This window comes from Desmodus rotundus, chromosome 11 (assembly GCF_022682495.2).
Source record: "Desmodus rotundus isolate HL8 chromosome 11, HLdesRot8A.1, whole genome shotgun sequence".
NCBI classification, from domain to species: domain Eukaryota; kingdom Metazoa; phylum Chordata; class Mammalia; order Chiroptera; family Phyllostomidae; genus Desmodus; species Desmodus rotundus.
In genome coordinates, this window is record NC_071397.1 from 62212545 (window position 1) to 62233588 (window position 21044).

Genomic DNA, 21044 nt, shown 5'->3' on the forward strand with positions numbered 1-21044 from the left:
CTTCTTGAAGCACTCTTTGTCTCAATTAGGGCACTGCCTTCCGGTTGGAAACCTGAAAGTTCTCTTGACTTCTTGCATTGCATCTCTGCACATCCAGTTTCCAAGGGCTGTCATTTGAAATAATGCCCATCCTTTCTGGTCTCATGCCACTGTTTGCACTCTCATCTCTGGCCCGAGTCTTCTGATCAGCTTGGAATTTCCTAATCTTTGTTAACTGCTTAGACCCTAGTTCTTCTAAAAAGTGCCTGAAGCTGGGGTTTGAACTGAAGGTGCAGGGAAGATGAGAGGATGAGGGCCAGTTCCTTCAATGTCTGTGCTCCTTCCTCCTTACAAAAAAGGCTTGCTAATGGGGTAGCGTTTCTCAGTTCTGGCTCTTTTTTATTTAAAGTTTGAAACCATTTGGTCCTCTTACTACTTTTCCCTTTTTCTTATATGTTGACAATTTTTTTCCTGAGATTTGATTTTTTAAAGATCGTTGCAAGTATGGTGGTGGATTGGTGGATGAGCCCACACTGCTAGCTGGGGACATTTTAGTTTCAGATGAACTTGAGTTCACCTTTGTACTTAGGGTATGTGTCAGTATCTCTGTTAACCACTCACCTGGGCACAATGTTGCACAATTGTGCTTACTTGCTGCCCTGCTTCCCCATCCTGGCTCTTCCTGGCTTTCTCCTGTCTATGGCTGCTCCACACTTTGTAGAGGGGACACAGGCACCAGAGAAGCCAGGGGCCAGGCAGCCAGCCAAGATTGTGGAGCCAGTAGTAAGAGGAGAAGCAGGGCCTCTCAGGAGGTGGGAGATAGGCAATGCAAATCTCGAGATGAAGGGGGTTGGCTTATAAAATATTTTTAGTCACATTTGGAGACTGAAGTTCTGCATGATGGTGACAGTTTCCTGAGAAATTAATGCAAGTAGTCACCATGAGACTCTGAAGGGTTTCTAACGTTAAAATGTTTTATTTGCTGCTAAAATGTCAGACAGCGAAGGCAATGATTTTTGCTCAGTGTGAGAAGACAACCCTGGTTAGGGCTTCATCTGCATGCGGTCCCCCAGTTACTTGTGAAAGGTGAGTCACAGACCTGCACATTCAGTATATAAAGAGGCAAATGAGGAGAAGGCTCCTGTTCCTGTTCACAAAGCCAGCTCGTCTGTGCAGTCAGGACGGATTCGACAGAGGGTATCCCATTAACTGATTACAGCAATCACACTGGGTGATCCTTGAAACGCTGTATTTTGTTTAGTGTTTCTTTGTCTAAGGCAGTAGCAGGGCATAGAAAATTCCCATCAAAGGAGTTGGAAAAAATCACACAGCTTTAATCTTTGAGTCATCAAAAATCTCAGGACTTGCCTTCCAAAAGTCAGTTTGTGTGGGATACGTAGCCAATTTTATAAAAGAGTAAGTCCCAGGAGAATTAAGTTACAAAAACCTATTTAATTTATAAGATGGAATATTGGATATTTGAATTAAAAAATAGTAAGAAACTCCTCATTAATGAATGGAAAAGTTATAAATTAAGAAAATTTAAAATTTATCTGGAAAACTAATTCTCTTAGGAAAAAAATTTAAAGAATAGCAAAGAAGGAAAATTAAAGTATTATTAACTAGGGAAACTAGGTATCAAATTTCCCATTCTATAACAAAAGAACCTCGGCTCAGAGAGATTAGTAATGTTCCATGTTACACAACATCAAAGAAAATAACGATAAGCTGGTGCCTGCTGTGTGTCAGCGCTGTGGGAGGCACCAGGGAGTCATCGATGAACAAACTCAGGAAGAGCTGCAGCGCTTACACCGGTGTAGGTCAGTTTCATCCGGAAGTCTGTAACCCTTTCATAATATGTCCCTGAGACATGCAAGGTGATTCATAAGGACTCCCAAGGGCTAAAGGCAGGACCTGCCTTAACTGTGGCTGGACCCAGGTAAGGATGTCTGTTTTTTTATCCGAGACATTAGCATGACATCTTTGACAGACTAAAATTTCAGAACATGCTTGTCCAGGGAATGAGCATTAGAATGAGGCCAAAGACTTTTGTGAATTCTGTTCATGGCTGATTCTCCAGTGTCTGAAAGAAATAGTGTCAGGCACACGGTGAATGCTCAGTGAAGGTTTGCTGACGAATTGACTGGATGAATGAAGGTTACAACAAATAATGAGAAGGAGAGTTCTCATTCCTTAGATGGTGCCATAACTTTCTCAGTTTAATGGTTTTAGATCAGCTTTTGGTTGTAAATACTTTGGACACAGAAATAATTGTTCTGGACTTTTCTTCTGCAATGTTTTGATGCACAGGTACAGTTACATTGTATCAAGAGTCTTCTGTACATAAATGGAGCATACCCACACCGGGGTGATACATAGTTGCATGTGTAGCCAGTCCTATTTTCTGTTATTCCTCTTTTGTTGGGTTAAATGTTTATATAGATGGAAATTATATAGAAGAGTCAGCCTTCATAAGATGTTATAAGGGGGCCTTAAACGAGAAGGAAATGGAATAAGGCAGAGACTATCTTATTGTTTGCCTCGGTTACAGGGTTACTGGTAAACTGATTGTAAAAATACAAGTCTCACGCCCTTTAAAGAACTAGCTGATCTAATGACACCTCCTCTTTAACTCCTGCACCCCTGAGCAAGCTTGGCTGTGGCATTTGGGTCAGCAAGGCCAATTTGGGAATAGCTCCTCTCTAAATGAGACAAAATCCCCAGTCTTCAAGGTTTATGGTTTGTTTTTTTTGTTTTTTTTTTTTTAATCAGCAGATGGAGAGAAGGAGCTGCACTGAGCATCCTGCAGAGTATATGACTCCGGGTTCACAGGCTCTGCCTTACTCCATTCTTTATTTTGAGGTCATCTCTCTGTTAGTCCCAGCACAGTTGCACAGGTTCTCTGTCTAGACCTCAGCCTCAAGCGCCCAGCCTGTTTCCTATGGCACGGGGTGGAAGTGTGAAAGCAAAACTAAAATTCCAAAGGAAGCATTGTTTAATGTATAATTATATTTGGTATTAGATTATTTAAACATCTCTAGTGGTTTTCTTTCCTTTAAAAGTGTTTATTTTTCAGATTTAAAAAATAATAAAAGATCATCATAAACAGTAATGGAACAAAGGGTATTAAAAATAAAAATGATATATAATCTCACTGCTTCCACATGAATTCTGTATTTTGTTCAAGACTTTTATCTATGCAATATTTTTGTTCTGCTGTTGACACACACACACACACACACACATACACACACACAATGGGTGTCCTGCTTTTGAAAAACCTTTTTTACTTACCTCTTTCTTTTTTTTCTCTCTCTCTGCTATAAGTTCAGCTCTTCTTTTAGCAATCATATCATCCTATTAGAGAAAGAGATATTTAAAAATTTTAATGTGTAATCATAAAATTACTTCCTATATATTAATGTTATACACACACACACACATTTTTCCTGAAGTGGGAATAACATTTGGGAGAAAGGGTGGTAAACTTTCCAAAAAAGAATGTGCTGGTGGTGATTGTGTTACTCCATCCTTGTATCTTGGAACCACCTGATTAGCCATTTCCCTTCAGAGGGATAAATGGCCCTTGGAGCCAGTCACTCTTCTAGAAACTTTAGAATTCCTTTTCAAATGTATTCCTTACTGATTTGCTTCAGTAAAGAGATGGATTTTGTACATGAAGAAATAGGAAAAACCTTGAAGGCAATCTGGTGAAAATGTTTGACAATCTTTTATCAAACTATTAAATATAAGAGCATAATAAAACCTAAAAATGTGTACTTGTATACAAGTGAAGAAAGCATATGCACTTTGGGTATGTTCACGGACATGGTGTGCGGGCAGTCCTCCAGGCTTTCCTGGGGCTTATAAATCTAACGCAACGGATACTTATCCTTTGACATGTCCCCAAGGTTCCCATGAAAACTGATCAGCTCCACTTAGGCTTTGGGACTCATTGGCTCAGGGCTCTCTAAACTGCACTCCCTTTAATTCCTAGGATATGAGGGTGGTGCCTGCAGACATGCTCTGTGGGCTCACGTCAAGGCCAGCAGGATCCTGCTGTTTTTATCTGGCAATTAGTGAGTATTTTAAATATATTTTATTGATTATGTTATTACAGTTGTCCCATTCCTCCCCCCCTTTATTCTCCTCTGCTCTGTACACCCCCTCCCACCCACACTCCCCACCGTTAGTTCATGTCCACGGGTTGTACATATAAGTTCTTTGGCTTCCAAATTTCCTATACTATTCTTAATCTACTTCCTATTTTCTTCCTACCATTTATGCTACTTAATCTCTGTACCTTTCCCCCCTCCTCCTCCCAATCCCCTGTTGATAACCCTCCATGTGATCTCCATTTCTGTGGTTCTGTTCCTGTTCTAGTTGTTTGCTTAGTTTATTTTTGTTTTTGTTTTTGTTTTAGGTTTGGTTGTTAATAACTGTGAGTTTTTTTGTCATTTTACTGTTCATAGTTTTGATCTTCTTTTTCTTAGATAAGTCCCTTTAACATTTCATATAATAAGGGCTTGGTGATGGTGAGCTCCTTTAACTTGGCCTTTCTAGGAAATACTTTATTTGCCCTTCTATTCTAAATGATAGCTTTGCTGGATAGAGTAATCTTGGATGTAGGCCCTTGCCTTTCATGACTTTGAATACTTCTTTCCAGCCTCTTCTTGCCTGCAAGGTTTCTTTTGAGATATCAGCTGACAGTCTTATGGGAACTCCTTCGTAGGTAACTGTCTCCTTTTCTCTTGCTGCTTTTAAGATTCTCTCCTTATCTTTCATCTTGGGTAATGTAATTATGACGTGCCTTGGTGTGTTCCTCTTTGGGTCCAACTTCTTTGGGACTCTCTGAGCTTCCTGGACTTCCTGAAAGTCTATTTCCTTTGCCAGATTGGGGAAGTTCTCCTTTGTTACATTTTCAAATAAGTTTTCAATTTCTTGCTCTTCTTCTTCTCCTTCTGGCATCCTTATGATTCGGATGTTGGAACAAAACTAGATGAGATTGAATTCATTTACTTTTTGAGCCCCCCAAAAGATTCTCTAGCTCTTTTAGAGCAGGGGCATCCAAACTTTTGGCATCTCTGGGCCACCCTGGAAGAAGAAAGGGTGTCTTGGACCACACATTGAATACATTTTCAACATGTAACCACAAAAAAAACTCATACTGTTTTAAGTAAATTTACAATTTTGTGTTGGGCCACATTCATAGCCATCCTGGGCTGCATGCAGCCCCTGGGACACAGGTTGGACTCGCCTGCATTAGAGGGTGTAAAGTTATAAAAACTGTTATTATTCGTTTTTTTAAAAAAACTTAAAAGAACTTCAACAGCATAAAAGAGGACACAGAAACCATAAAGAAACCAGTCAGAAATGAAGGCTACACTAATTGAAATGAAGACTAATTTACAGGGAATCAACAGTAGAGTAGATGGAGCCAAGAATCAAATCAGCGATTTGGAATATAAGGAAGAAAAAAACTCCCATCCAATCAGAACAGTAAGGAGAAAAAGATCCAAAAAAATGAGGATAGTGTAAGGAGCCCCTGGAACAACCTCAAGTATATCAACATTTGCATCATGGGGGTGCCAAAGAAGAGAGAAAGCAGGAATTAAAAACCTACTTGAAAAAAGAATGACAGAAAACTTTCCTAGCCTGGTGAAGGAAATAGACTTATAAATCCAGGAAGCACAGTGAGTCCCAAATAAGATGAACCCAAAGAGGTCCAAACCAAGACACATCATAATTAAAATGCAAAAGGTTAAAGAGAAAGAATGAATCTTAAAAGCAGGAGGGGAAAAGCAGTTAGTTATCTACAAGGGAGCTCCAAAAAGAGTGTCAGCTAATTTCTCCACAGAAATTTTGCAGGCCAGAAGGGATTGGCAAGAAATACTCAAAGTGATGAAAAGCAAAGACCTATGATAAGATTATTTTACCCAGCAAACTATCATTTGGAATTGAAGGAGAGATAAAGAGCTTCCCAGACAAGAAAAAGTTAAAGAAGTTTGTCACCACCAAACCAGGATTATATGAAATGTTAAAGGGTCTTCTTTAAAACAAAGGAAAAAAAGATAAAAGTATGAACCATAAAATGACAATAAATACATATCTATTAACAATTGGATCTAAGAAACAAAATGAACAAGCAGAAAAGAAACAGACTCAGAGATATGGAGAACTTTTTGATAGTTGTTAGATGGGAGGGGTTGGAGGAATGGATGAAAAAGGTGAAGGGATTAAGAAGTACAAGTTGGTTGTTACAGAATAATCATAGGAATGTAAAGTACTGCATAGAATATATAGTCAATAATATTCTAATAACTATGTATGGTGTCAGATGAGTATAAGACATGGTGGGATGATCACTTAGTATGTTATATAATGTCTAATCTCTGGGGTACACCTGAAACTATTGAAATATTGTATGTCAATTATAATTGGAAAATAAGAAAATGATTTAAAAATAAAAAAATTAGAATCTGGGAGGAGCAAAAAATAAAACCCACACTTTATATTATTCCTTTTTTAAAAACCAGAGTTTTACCATCAGTGCTTTAATTGTATAGTTGTGAAGACACAAGTCACCTCTGCATTTCTGTAAGAGAACACTGTATACGTATACCACAGAGAAATGCTAAATATGCACAATAACACATGTACATATTTTGAGTCTATTTTTCCCCTTGATCCTTTCACTCAGATAAGCTGTGGTTAGTGAAGTTTAACTATTGTATGTCTGCTGAATGCCATCACTCTTATGAGCACTGCAGTGTATACATACTTTCATTTTTCTGCTCAAACATATCTACGAAGCAGACAGTATTACTCTACTCCATAGGTGAGTTAACGACGTCAGAGGGTTTCATTCATGTAACGACACACGGCTAGTGGAGGATGGTGTAAGAAGATTCCAGGTAAGGGAATGGAAAAGCATATGGTATGTTGAGTGCTGCAGAGGAGGGTTTGTATTTGCTCTAAATAAGAAACAAAGTTAGAAAAAGGGTCTGAAATCTCTTCCCTTTCAAAGGTGATTTTAATTTTTAGAAAAGCAGAAGTCGCAGGGTATCAAATCTGGGCGGTAGGGGGCTGTCAATCTGGGTGATTTAATGTTTCATCAAAAAACTCTGCGTGTGACATGATGCATGAGCAGATGTATTGTGTGATGAAGCTGCCAATCACCAGCTGTCCATAGCTGTGCCCTTTGGATCACTGAAATAGTTTCCATGGGGAATGTTCAAGCTTAACACAAACTTTGATGCAGATTCATTGCTTTACTCATTCAATCATTTTGAATGTGACAGCCACACAGTACACATGCTCACTCAACAGCTTCTACTGCCCCCACTGACTAGTACAGTGAGGTTGTCATTATTCACACATGCACATTCCAGTCCATTCTCCTTGGCTGCCAGGTTACATCAATGTTGCACAAACCATTCTCATTATATTAACAACAGCTGGATTTTTTCCGGACAGGCCTTGTCGTATACCCAGAAGTGGGATTGCTGGATCACATGATAGTTGCGTTTTAAATTTTTTGGTGAACTTCCATACTGTTTTCCATAGTAGCTACACCAAGTTACATTCCCACTAACAGTGCGAAGTGCTGCTCCCGTTCCTCCACAGCCTACCCAACACTTATCCTTTGTCTTTTGATGATGGCCATTCTAACAACTATGAGGTGCTATCTCATTGTGGCTTTGATTCTCATGTTCCTGATAATAGTGATGCTGAGTACTTTTTCACGCACCTATTGATCTTTGTATGTCTTCTTTGGAAAAATGTTTATTCAGTTCATCTGCCAGTTATTTATTTATTTATTTATTTTCCTCACCTGAGGACATGCTTATTGATTTGAGAGAGAGGGGAATGGAAGAAGAAAAAGAGGGAGAGAAATATCGATGTGAGAGAGAAACATTGATTGGTTGCCTCTCCTGTATGTGCCCCAACCAGGGACCAAACCCACAACCTAGGCATGTGTCCTGACTGGGAATCAAACCCACAACCTTCTGGTTTAGGGGATGCTTCAACCAACTGAGCCACACTGGCCAGGGCCATCTGACAGTTTGTAATTAGATTGTTCGGTTTTTTGATACTGAGTTGTGTGAGTTCTTCTTATAATTTGGATTTTAACCCATTAGATATAAAATTTGTAAATATTTTCTCCCACTTGGTAGATTGTCTTTTGTTGATGGTTTCCATTGCTGCATAGAAACTTTTTAATTTGGTGACTTGCTGACTTTCGCTTTAGATGTCAAGTCCAAAATAAAACATTGCCAAGGTCAATGTCAAAAAGTTTACTCCCTATCTTTTCTTCTGGGCTGTAGGGGGACGGGAATGCGCATGTGTGAATAATGACAACTTCATTCTACTAGTCAGGGGAGCAGTAGATGCTGTTGAGTGGGCATGTGTACTGTGCGGTTGCTGCATTCAAAATGACCGAGCAAGGAGTTCCATGGTTTCAGTTCTTATGTTCAAGTCTTTAATCCATTTTGGTTTGTTTTTTTGGTATGGTATAAAATAGGAGTCCAATTTCATTCTTTTGCATGTGGCTGCCCAGTTTTATGAACATCACTTATTGAAGAGACTGTCCTTTCCCCATTGTGTATTCTTAGCTGCTTTGATGTAAATTAATTGACGATACATGTGTGGGGTTATTTCTGGGCTCTGTATTCTGTTCCACTGATTTTTGTGTCTAGTCTGCTATTGAACTCTTCTATTGCATTTTTCAGTTCAGTATTGTGCTCTTCAACTCTGTGATTTCTGTTTGGTACTTTCTTCTATTTTCTCTTAGTTGAAATTCTCGTTTTGTTTATTTACTGTTCTCCTGACCTTTCTTGGCATCTTTATGACCATCATTTTAAACTCCTTATCAGTTAAATTATTTATGTCCATTTCAGTAAACTCTGCTTCTGGAGTTTTATCTTGTTCTTCTGTTTAAAACATATTCTTTTGTTTCTTCATTTTCCTTGACTATGTTGGTTTCTGCACATTAAATAAAACAGACACCTCTCCTGTCAGAGTGGGCTTTTGTAGAAGATTAACTCTATTTTTTTTTTTTTTTTTAGAGATTTTATTTACTTTTAGAGAGGGAAAGGGAGGGAGAAAGAGAGGGAGAGAAACATTAATGTGTGGTTGCCTCTCACGCGCCCCCTGCTGGGGACCTGGCCTGCAACCCAGGCATGTGTCCTGACTGGGAATCAAACTGGTGACCCTTTGGTTTGCAGGCTGGCACTCAATCCACTGAGCCACACCAGCCAGGGCAGAAAATTAACTTTATTGATCAGCCTGGCCCTCATTCTTGGCTGTTTCTCAAAACTTTGTGATTGTCCAAGCTACCTTCTTTGTTCTTTGTGGCTTCCGGTAGTTGAAGGTGAGCTATACCCCATCAGTGTCCCAAAGGGAAAATCGCAGTCAGTACAGGCTAATTAGACTTTCAGGCAGCAGCTCTTTTGATATGGGTGATAGTGGTTCTTGTTCTCCCAATATGTAGGGCTAAAAGGTTCACACTTGCTCAGCTAGTTTCTGTGTTTCCTTCAGGGGGAATTGCTTTACATAAAGATTCAGTGTGTACATGGGAGGAGGTGAGTTCAGGAGGCTCCTATGTCTCCATCTGGGGCCAGAACTCAGAGCACTCTACCTGAACATCTATCAGGTATTTAGTTTCTCCATTCATCAGGTGAAGGACATTGGGTTGTCTCCACTTTTTGGCTATTATGAATAATGTGATTATGAACATTCATATACAAATTTTTATGTGGACATGTTTTCTTTTCTACTACATAGATTCCTAGGGATGGAATTGTTTGGTTCCCTATGACACTACTGAACATTTTATGGAATGCTCCTCATGTCACAGTTTTAGAAAAGATGTTCTAGGCTATTATCTGGATCGTTTCACTACAGGCTTTACATGGCCTTCATGGATGGTGTCATAATTCCAGGACCTAGTGAAAAAACCACTGATAATTTTAATTCTCTGTGTTTTAAGGCCTGCTTCACTTGCTGTCTCTTCCGTAATACTCCTGTGTCAGACATAAGGATACTTTGGTGCTACCACAATCTTTAACTTAATTTGCTTTAGAGAGAGAAGCACTAACATATTGATAATCACTTAGGCCTCATATAAATCTTAACTCTTTAATTATAAGTACTCAATATTTGATGAAAAGTGTTTTCTTACTGACTGTGGTATTAAAATCAGAAACTACATTTTTGTAAAGACCACTTTATAAACAGAATAGATAATGAAAATAGTTACTCTTTTTTTTTTTTTTTTTTACAAGATACATACCTTGATTTTTGCCTTCATTTCTTTAATGAGTTTTTTCCTTTTTAATTTTATCTTCTGTTTCAGCCTCCACTTTTCAATTTGGGGAGGCAAGAGGCGATCAGAAATATCTTGATCATCTACTTGTAGTAAAATAGCAGCATCTGGGAAAAATCCATGTTCCGCCAGTAACTGGGCCTCATCGGGATATCGTGGGAAACCATCTAATATGAAACCTGTGGAACTAGGTGTACATTTCACAATTTACTTAAAATATTATATTATAAATATTGAAAATGGAAAAAGCATGATACATCTCAATTTTATATAAGATACATGAGTAGTTTAAAAAGTAGTATCTTTTAGTTTTTGTAATGTTTCTACTTATATAAACATGATGTGTCTTCTCTCAAATGTATTAAATTAGATTAAAATTATAACATTTTATACTCACATTTATAATATAGGTAAGTTCTCTTTAACTGTAAATAGCCTTAATATTTGATGGGAATTAAGAGAAAATAAATTCTCTGCCTGGGAGGAATGCCCAGCCTAATGAATGTGTCACCCTTCATAAAAAGGCAGATTGGCCAGCCCACCTTCACTGGGAATCCGCTCTTCAGTAGTTTTTCATTTAGTGATGCTTCCTTTCCTGATACAATTCATACCCTCTTCCCTGGGTCCCCTTGTAACTCATGGCAGTTATTTGTGTATATATCCTGGCTCATATGTATTAAGACAATTATAATCAAATAGGATTATCAAACTTGTTTGACTGTGATGAAACTTGAAGAATCATGAATATAACTGGAGTGTTAACACACTTGCATTGTGGAGTAACGAGAAAAGAATCAGGCTTGGAGAACTTGCCTTGCTTAGTTGAGAAAGTCAGTATTGGTCCCCTTTTGAATGAGAGTTTATCCTCATCCAAAATTTGGTTTGCTTCAATATTTATATTTAAATATATGTTTTCTTCTTAATATGAACAGGAGTGTCATGAACATTTGATAGTTTCAGCCCTTAACTGGCATTAAAAAAAGTTTTCTATCTTATTAATGGGCAAATTTCCATCAAATGGCCATAGCAGGTGTCCTTTTCTTTAGAGATGCCTTCAGCATCATCTCTTTTGTGAGGAACAATTTCATTCCTACTCTTCCAGCTATCACTTCTTTGTCAATGACTTCTAAATCTTCAGCTTTACACCCAACTTTTTTTTTTATGTCTCCATTAAAATTTTATTGTTTTACCATTTACATTTAGATCTTCAATCCATCTGAAATTGATTATGTTTATGGTCCGAGCTAAGTATCATGATTTGTTTTTTTCTTTCTCTTTTTTTTAATTCAGTTACAATTGTCTGCATTTTCTCCCCATCCCTCCACCCCACTCCAGCCAGTCCCACCTCCCTCCCCCACCTCTGGAGAGCATTACACCCAACTTCTGTTCTGAGTTTCAATCTGAATTTTCAAAAAGCTGCTTAGTTTCTCCATCTCAGTGCCCGTCAGGAATTACATATGCATTGTACTATGAAAAACCCTGATTATTGTTAATTCTTCCACACTGCTGTTCCTTCTAACTCACAACTATTCAGGTGGCAAACTTCAGAGACATCTGGACTGCTCCCTCAATTCCCTCTTGGTTCTCATAGATACAAGCTACGTCCTGGCATGCCCTTGTCTGTACCCACACTTCCATTTCTAACATTATACCTTAGGTCAGGCTCTTATGGTATCTCTCCAGGACTAACGCAATGCCCTTTTTTAAAATGTGTTGATTCTTTCCATATTATAAAAGCAACAAATCTCACTATAGAAAAAGTGGAAAATACAGGAAAGCATGAAAAAGGCGAGATTATCTACAATCTCATGTTCCAGAGGTTATTGACATTTTGTTTTTCTTTCCAGTTTGTTCTTCATGTGTCCATCTCTCTATCATATCATAAATGATACTGCATCTTCCTTTTAAACTTACCATGAAATGACATTTCTTATGCTATTATGAATTCTTCATTGTAATACATTTTAATGGTTGTATAATATTGTTATTTTATTTAGGCTTTTACAACTTCATGCTTAGCTTTTAATTCTTCAAATCATATGCTTTAAAAAAATGTATAGTATGAGGTCAGGAGCTAAATAATGAACAACTCATGACTGCTACTGCAGGCAACCTACCCAAGTTTACTACAACTACTGATCTAATTTAGGGAACAAGACATTACACTTAAAGTTGGTGACATAACCCCCCTCACTCTTTCAGGCCAGGGACTAAGTGAAAGAGCGTCCAGAGGAGTGCTGGCACTGGCCAGTTATTTGAATTTTCTATGATATAGTTTTCTTATCTCCAAAATGAGATAATAAAAGTTTCTATCCCACAGGGTAGTAGTAAGGATTAAGTAAATTAATATGAATAAAATATAGTAGAACAGTACCTGGCACATAGTAAGTTCCATTTAAGTGTTTGCTATTAGTATTGTGAATATTATTTCACTTTCTTCTGGTGGATACCAACACATAAGGTTCTGGTTTAGGAAAACAAAGTGACGTTTTAAACTCTGCTGACCTGGAGATTCTTAGACTTGTCCTGTGTGAGGTCAGGCTTGTTCTTGGCTTTTGGTTAAGGGATAACACTATAGACAGCTATTAAGTGTTCTTAACTGTAATTACTAAAAGGCACATCATGGGTTTAGATCACAAGTTCTCAACCACAACTACACATTAGAATCACCTGGGAAGCTCTCAGAAATACCAATGCCTGTGTGCCAACCTTACATCCTTAAAGAGTTTGACTCAATTGTTTTGGGTTGGGGTCTCTGCCATCAGTATTTTAAAAATAATTCCCCCGATGATTTTAATGTATAGAATCACTAATTTACATGAGAGTAAAGGAGAAAATTCTTAAATTTATGTTACACTGCACTTTAAACTTTTGAGAATAAGGCAAATTAAAGTCTATAAATGTATAATCCTATATAAATTAAAATACCGTATTGGTTCCTTAAACCACCACTCAGAAAGAATTGCATCAAGAATTTCGGGAGGCAATGGTTCATTTTCCATTATATTTAATCTGATTGCTTCTTCTTCTTCTGTAAATTGTACTTCTGGAGTCTAAACATGAAAACAAAACAAAACAAAACAGATTTAAACATCTATATTAATTAACAATGCTCTATTGCATAGTTGAGTAAGATGAGACTGGTTTTTCTCAGAACATTTTTTTTTATACTGTTGCTTTAAACCTTTTAAAATTTGTGGTCTTTTCTTTAAGCCAATTTTAATATGGCTTTAGATATTAAACTATACATATCTAAGAGATGTTACTAGCTATTAGCATAACTGATTTTCATACATGGCCTCAGGATATCTGTCTTATCACTTTTTGTTAAAATCTTGTTCAGTTTATATCATAATCCTGTAAGGCTTAACTGCTTTTTGTCATCTATCTTATAGTGATTAAACCCAGGTCCTGATAAAAGGGCGGGCTAGCTAGGTGGTCATCTGAAATACAATCTGTACCATGTACAAGGGATCCTTTGAGAAGCAAAGGGTCTAGCTATATCAGAAATGGTTAAAAAGGGAGTCAGAATGAAGAACATTCTCTGTTCAACCCCAGATAGAAACCACCTAAGGGAGTCATACTAACTTTCTTATGAGGCATCATGAGAATTAATATTCTGAAATCCCCATTGGCATCGGGGCAGATTTTTATGACACAAGATAAAAAAAAAGGCAGAGAACACAATAATGAAAAACCTTATAGTCTAGGTCAGACATATCAAATACCATAGTCCCAAGTAAATGCTGTACAACACTCCTATTAGGGAAAACTTCTCTGATTTTTATTGGAGCCATGTGGAACTCAGAATTTTATACTCTAGGTTAGCAGTAAGATCTGTACCTAACATATGAGGAGGATGCCTTTTAAGTGACTTTTATGGGGTAATTTTTACTTTTTCTTAGAAAATTTATAAAGTTTTATATTGCTTATATTCTACTTTCCAAAAGTAATACCAGTAAACACAACTATCTGCAAAGAGAGTATCAATATTACTACTGGCTTCTTTGTGTTTTCTTCCTCAATCTTGACATTGGCCTGAACTGCAAGTTCTTCAAGTTCTTGTTTTGCAAGTTGTTCTTCCTCCGCATCTTCTTCAAATTCAGTTCCAATTTTCTTTTCAGTTTTGAGCATTAGTTTTTCTTGTAGAAATTCTTCAAACTGAATGTGAAAGATGCCCAAGTTTTCTGCTAACTGTCTCGCACAGACAGTTTTGCCAGAGCCACGGGGGCCCAGAAGGCATATTCTTAATGGAGGAGCCTGCCATGAGGGGTGAGTCAGGGAGAGGTGGGTAAGGGAGAGTGAAGAAAAGAAAATTTCGAGTAATTAAAAAAAAAAGGTTAATTCACTGCCCCCCCGCCATTATCACCCTTCATACACTCAAGGATATTTTGACATCAGGATGTAAATTAACATGACTCATCACATCAGCAATTGTTCTCAGGGTTCATTAACACCCACGAGATCATCTAGATCTCTTAGGCCAAAAAGCACTTGCTAAAATAGAAATTTTTTTAAGTTTTTATGTAAAAAGAACGGAAAGATACTTTTTCAGCATGATAAAAACATCTGACAACTTACCTTAAAATGGTATGTCAAAATGATCAAGCATTATGAGATCTATATAGAAATACACAAACTTTCTATGGTATAATGTTGAGAAAAAAGATTATAAAATATTTTATACACTAGAAAGAATGTGGAAGAGGATGAGAAAGTAAAACATAAAAATGAAGACTTGCCTAAAGCTGGTGTTACTTACTATGTGTGTGCTTTGTTTTAAAGGATGAATAAAATATTGCCACAGTGTGTTCTTTTATTATTGTGGTAAAATATACATGACGTAAAGGTTACCATTTTAACCATTTTACGTGCACAACTCAGCCGCATTCTGTGCATAAACAACGTCATGCAATCATCACCGCTCTCTCTCTGCGGAACTTCTACCATCCCATCATCTGTGCCCATTAAACAGCAACTTCTAGTCTCTGTTCTCCTCCACCCCTGGCAACCACTTTTTTGTTTTCTGTCCCTATGAATTTACCTTGTATGAGTCCAGTCACACAGTATTTGTTCTTTTGTGTTTGGCTTTAATAAGCCAATTTTTTAAAGAACGTAGAAAACCGGTCCAAATGTGACAAACAAGTAAGAATAAAAATGTTCCCACAAACTTAGGAAAAGGATGATTGTTCTATAGCTACTTAAACCAGTTTTAAAGCAGTTTAGTTGACCAAGGACAACTCCCCTCTGGGAACACTCTTGCAATCTTGCGAATCAGTGTCATCCCTCGCTCTTCAGAGTCCGGCAGTCAGGCATGAATTTGCCGCAGTAACCATGCCTCCGTGTTGAACCAGGTTAACAGCAGTCTCACCTGAGTAATCAATCACCTTTCTACACAGGATGTCAGCCCACTGAAGGCCGTGAACCTGTGAATCCCACACTTCCCCAAAATCCTATCTGATGATCCGCAGACTGCTCTGCTCACAGAGACTAACTGGTTATGGATATAGTAAGTCCCTAAAAAGTGCACAGGATCAATTAGAATAGGAAAATAGTTTTCACCTTTAATGGTTCTTTGTGAGCTACATACTCCTGAGGATATGCCAAAAACTTTTCTTTAGCCTCAGGACTTGAAAAGTAGTAGATCTTTTCTCGATATTTAGCTGCATCTTCTGTGTTGCCTGGTTGGAGGACGAAGTTTTCTTTGAGAACCACTGGACAAAAGTGCTTCGTGTCTCCCAAATGCCTTTTTTTCTCTTTCATTTTATCTTCATTCTAGAAATAGTTTTTAACATTTGGAGAATATTTTAAAAAGTATTTTGATGCAATACTAAAGAGGGAATTAAAAAGTAATATCTTTTAAATAATATTTAATCCAGAAAAATACATCTTTAAAACAATTTGTAAAGGCCAGTTCTTATACGGCCTTTAAAAAAAAAACAATATAAAACTACTCATTGACCACTGTTTACCAGTATTTACAATAAAGTAAATAATATACAGTTGGATAACATTCTGTTTACTACCAAGTTGTTGTTTTTCCTGGCTTCTATTGAACCAGAAACCCAAATACTGAGACTGAGCCTACGTGCAAGGAATGAGCTGGAGTAAAAACATGCAGGTCAAAACTTTAGATTACAAAATTTGTTCACTCACATATTCTAGCAGATCTAAATCACCAAGGTCTCTAACCACCTCGTTAGGTTTCCATGAATAAAGTCTTACACATTTCATGATCATAACTTTTTAGTCAACACAACACAGGGATTTTAACTTTTTGTAAAGGAACATCTTATTAGATGGAACTTGTAAATAAGTCTTGCTTGCCTAATTAAAACATATCAGGGTTTGGCTAGTTTTCTCATTTGAGATGAGAAGTTGCTGGAAGTGATAACATTTTCCTTTCACAAACTTGCATTTATAATTGTAGGTATGGATTCTGATGTGGCTGCTTTTAAATTGTCCAATTTGAACTGCTTACATTATATTTAAGTTGCCCAATTAATTACAAATTATCTATTTAATTTCAAAGGTTAAAGCTTCAGGAAAAATTTCAATTTAACTTGAAGTGATTTATTTCTTAGGTTGCTGAAAATGATGGCAGCCCAGAAACATGAGCTTATCCATGGTTTTGAAGTGCTGTTTTTGTTTTGGTTAAAAAAATAAAGGAAAACCATTTACATGTACATATGTATACACACTAACCATCCCCCACCAAATAAAAAAAAAAAACCCACGATGATCCTTAGGCATATATGACTTAAACACGAATTCTGACTGAGTAACAACAATGGAGGGTCCCCCCAACATTTAGAAAAGCTGTTCTCCAATGCAGAGGAAGGAATACACCATGGTATCAAACGTTCTTTTCTGCTGAAGGAAGCAACTACAGAAAGCTTTTGTTCCAAAGTAACCAGTGCTACAGATGCACCCCCTCGACTACTCTCCCAGTATTACTTCAAAACAAACCATCAAACTTGATTTCTATTTGAATGTAATTATTTCTTCATGCTAATAAATCAAAAAGACCCAGATTTTTATACATATAAATAATATAAAAAGGAATGCAAACAATTATTGGACGTTGTCTTCTAAACAAGAATGTCAAGTTAGAATCTTCATTAAAAGCAATTACAATTTGAAGACACTTCATATTTGCCTCTTTTGCCAGCACCACGTCTGCCTCATCTCAACCTTTCCATTTCGTGAGAAACATTCATTCTCTACTGCTGTCTGTGGCAACAATTCTTCCTTCAGGATCAAGACCTCTGACAAAGCCTCTTGGTTTATCAGCAGCATCTTGCTATCATCAGATTCATTATCAGATAAAGACTTTCTTTTTGTACGATCTTTTGTACAGCTTTTTGAGAATGAAGAAGTGCTTCAATTAACTCTGAACAATCTAAATTTTCTGCAGGTTCCCAAGTATTGTCAGCATCTGTGAATCCCTTCCACTTCAGGAAATACTCTACCTTCCTGTTCACTATGTGTAGGTACCCCACTTTTTCCACTACAAATTCTTCAGGCTCTGCCTCTTCAACTTTTTTACTCTTTCCATTCTGTTTCTTTCCCATTGCTTGCAATGTAATTTTACTGGAGGCCATTTTTTAAAAATGTTTTTAAAGTATGTTTTGTTAATTATGCTATTACATTGTCCCATTTTTCTCTCCCCTTTATCTTCCTCTGCCCTGCACCCCCCTTCCACCAGCATTCCCCCTCCCTTAGTTTATATCCATGGGTTGTACATATAAGTTCTTTGGCTTCTCCATTTCCCATACTATTCTTAACCTCCCCCTGTCTATTTCGTGCCTACTATTTATGCTTCTAATTCCATGTACCTTTTCCCCCATTTTCCCTTCTCCTTCTCCCTGCTGCAACTCTCCATGTGATCTCCATTTCTGTGATCCTGTTCCTGTTCTGGTTGTTTCATTAGTTTGTTTTTGTTTTGGGGTTTAGTTGTTGATAGCTGTGAGTTTGTAGTCATTTCACCATTCATAGTTTTGATATTCTTTTTCTTAGATAAGTCCCTTTCACATTTCATATAATAAGGGCTTGGTGATGATGAACTCCTTTAACTTGATCTTATCTGGGAAGGAATTTATCCGCCTTCCATTCTAAATGATAGCTTTGCTGGATAGAGCAATCTTGGATGTAGGTCCTTGGCTTTTATGACTTTGAATACTTCTTTCCAGCCTCTTCTTGCCTGCAAGGTTTCTTTTGAGAAATCAGCTGACAGTCTTATGGGAACTCCTTTGTAAACAAGTCTCTCCTTTTCTCTTGTTACTTTTAAGATTTTCTCCTTATCTTTAATCTTAGACAGTTTAATTATGATGTGTCTTGGTGTGTTTCTCCTTGGGTCCAACTTCTTTGGGACTCTCTGAGCTTCCTGGACTTTCATGTCTATTTCCTTCACCAGATTAGGGAAGCTTTCCTTCATTATTTTTTCAAATAAGTTTTCAATTTCTTGCTCTTCCTCTTCTCCCTCTGGTACCCCTATGATTTGGATGTTGGAATGTTTAAAGTTGTCCTGGAAGTTCCTCAGCCTCTCCTCATATTTTTTGAATTCTTGTTTCTTCATTTTGTTCCAGTTGAATGTTTATTTCCTCATTCTGCTCCAAATCATTGAGTCCCAGTTTCCTTCCCTTCACTGTTGGTTCCCTGTATATTTTTCTTTATTTCACTTTGTATAGCCTTCACTTCTTCCTTTATTTTGTGGCCATACTCAGTCATTTCTGTGAGTATCCTGATTATAAGTGTTTTGAAGTCTGCCTCTGATATCTCCTTGTTGCTTAGTTCTTTTTCTGGAGTTTAGATCTGTTTTTTCATTTGGGCCATATTTATTTTTTTATTACAGACTTGAAGAGCTATTATTCACCGCCTCCATGTTGCTCCAGATCCCAAGTCCACAGCATCTCCAGCCCTGCACACCTCCAGCTTGAGCCACATCCGAGGGGGAGGGGGCCTGGGACCCATGCACTGGGCTGCTGCTGTGAGAAGGGGGTTGGCCTTATAATTTGTTAATTAAAAAATCAGTTTCTCATATCCCTCTAAGTTCATATCTCAAGCTTCTTTATTTTCATAAAGAAAATAAGCAGCACTGAGAATCAAGCTGTACCCAGCTATCCACAGACATAGGTACAATGAAAAACCCCAGGATATACTCTGGTGCAGAATCAGTTTCTAAATAACCTTAAGAAGTAAAAGCTGAATCAGGGTTACAACTTCTTACCTATTGAAAATGAAATGCGAGATGCTTCATGATTTGCTTGTTTGCTACTAAGTGGATATGTAATCAAATAATTTGAGCCCTGGTTGATGTGGCTCAGTGGACTGAGTGCTGGCCTGTGAACCAAAGGGTCTCTGGTTCGATTCCCAGTCAGGGCACATGCCTGGGAATGCTGGGGTTGTGGGCCAGGTCCCCAGTAAGGGGTGTGTAAGAGGCAACCACACACTGATGTTTCTCTCCCTCTCTTTCTCCTTCCCTTCTCCTCTCTCTAAGAGTAAATAAATAAAATCTTTAAAAAAACAAATAATTTGAGAATATTTTATTTCATTCCATTAGTAATTTGTAACCTATTTTCATTATGAAAAATAAAGAAACTATGTATAAAGCCCTTTAAGAATTCTTGCAATTTATTTACTTAAAGAGTTCATTCATTCATTTTTAGAGAGAGGGGAAGAGAGGGAGAAAGAGAGGGAGAGAAACATCAACGTATGAGTGATACATGGATAAGTTGCCTCTCACATGCCCCTGAACGGCGACCCAGCCCGCAACCCAGGCATGTGCCCTGACCAGGAAATGAACCAGCAACCCCCTAGTTTGCAGGACAACACTCAGCCCACTGAGCCACACCAGTCAGGTCTGTTGCAATTTATTTAAAACAGTGGAAGTACATTTAAAAAGAAGTTTCTGTGTTATAAAATACATGCTTATGTAAAATTATTCAAAACTTGTCACAGTGCATAAAGAATAAAAATTTTCTCTCACATTTTCCCTTCAAATACTATATTATCATTCTCCAAAGGGGGGTAGGATCAAGGGTGGGAAGTGAGGATGGCTGGGGTGGGGGAAGTGGTGGGGGGAAAATGGAGACAATTGTACTTGAACAACAATAAAAAAAAAATTTAAAAAGAAACGTTGTTAATGGTGTTATGTGTATCTTTCCAGACTCTTTTTCTAAGTATACCCTACCAATATACATACAAAAATAGACATATACTTAGGCACAAATACATTATTTTAAAAAACATCAATGAGCTAATATTTTATAACATTACTACATGTCTCAATTTTTTGTCCAAAGCAAAATATAATGAACAACTTTTGGTAAAGGTACAAAAATGAGAGTAATCTCTATTTTCTTGCACTGCTCTTTTAAAAATTACAAAAAAATTAATATTATTTGATATAATTTTAAGATTTATTTTTTCAATCACAGTTGGCATACAATATTATATTAATTTCAGGTGTACAACATAGTGATTAGGCATTTATATAACTTACAAAGTGATCACTCTGGTAAGTCTGGTACCCAAATGGCATCATACATTGTTATCACAGTATTATTGACTGTATTTCCTATGCTGTACTTTACATCGCCATGACTGTTATCTTGTACTAGTTTTGTTTAATTTTTGTATCAGCGTTACGCAAGTTTCATAATGAGCTGGGAAGTATTGATCTTTTTCTATGATGTGGATGCTTTTAAACAACATAGGAATTATCTAATCAACAAAG

At 37.3% G+C, this 21044-nt stretch overlaps 1 protein-coding gene, 1 long non-coding RNA gene and 1 pseudogene across 2 annotated transcripts in view; 1 reads left to right on the forward strand and 2 right to left on the reverse strand.

Moving 5' to 3' along the window:
* Positions 1 to 21044, reverse strand: part of AK9 (adenylate kinase 9) — a 111840-nt gene that overhangs the window by 20787 nt on the left and 70009 nt on the right. The window contains exons 25-29 of the mRNA XM_053914159.1: positions 15869 to 16081; positions 14306 to 14566; positions 13235 to 13359; positions 10274 to 10493; positions 3274 to 3336 (exon numbers count right to left, since the gene is read on the reverse strand). Coding sequence (XP_053770134.1) covers positions 3274 to 3336; positions 10274 to 10493; positions 13235 to 13359; positions 14306 to 14566; positions 15869 to 16081 — 882 coding nt within the window. The remainder of the gene's footprint in view (positions 1 to 3273; positions 3337 to 10273; positions 10494 to 13234; positions 13360 to 14305; positions 14567 to 15868; positions 16082 to 21044) is intronic.
* On the forward strand, positions 1764 to 19917 carry LOC123478831 (uncharacterized). Its single transcript, XR_006654192.2, has 3 exons — positions 1764 to 1918; positions 3977 to 4058; positions 19161 to 19917. It is a non-coding gene; the product is annotated as an uncharacterized lncRNA (long non-coding RNA).
* LOC112297328 (chromobox protein homolog 3 pseudogene) lies at positions 17381 to 17910 on the reverse strand (annotated as a pseudogene).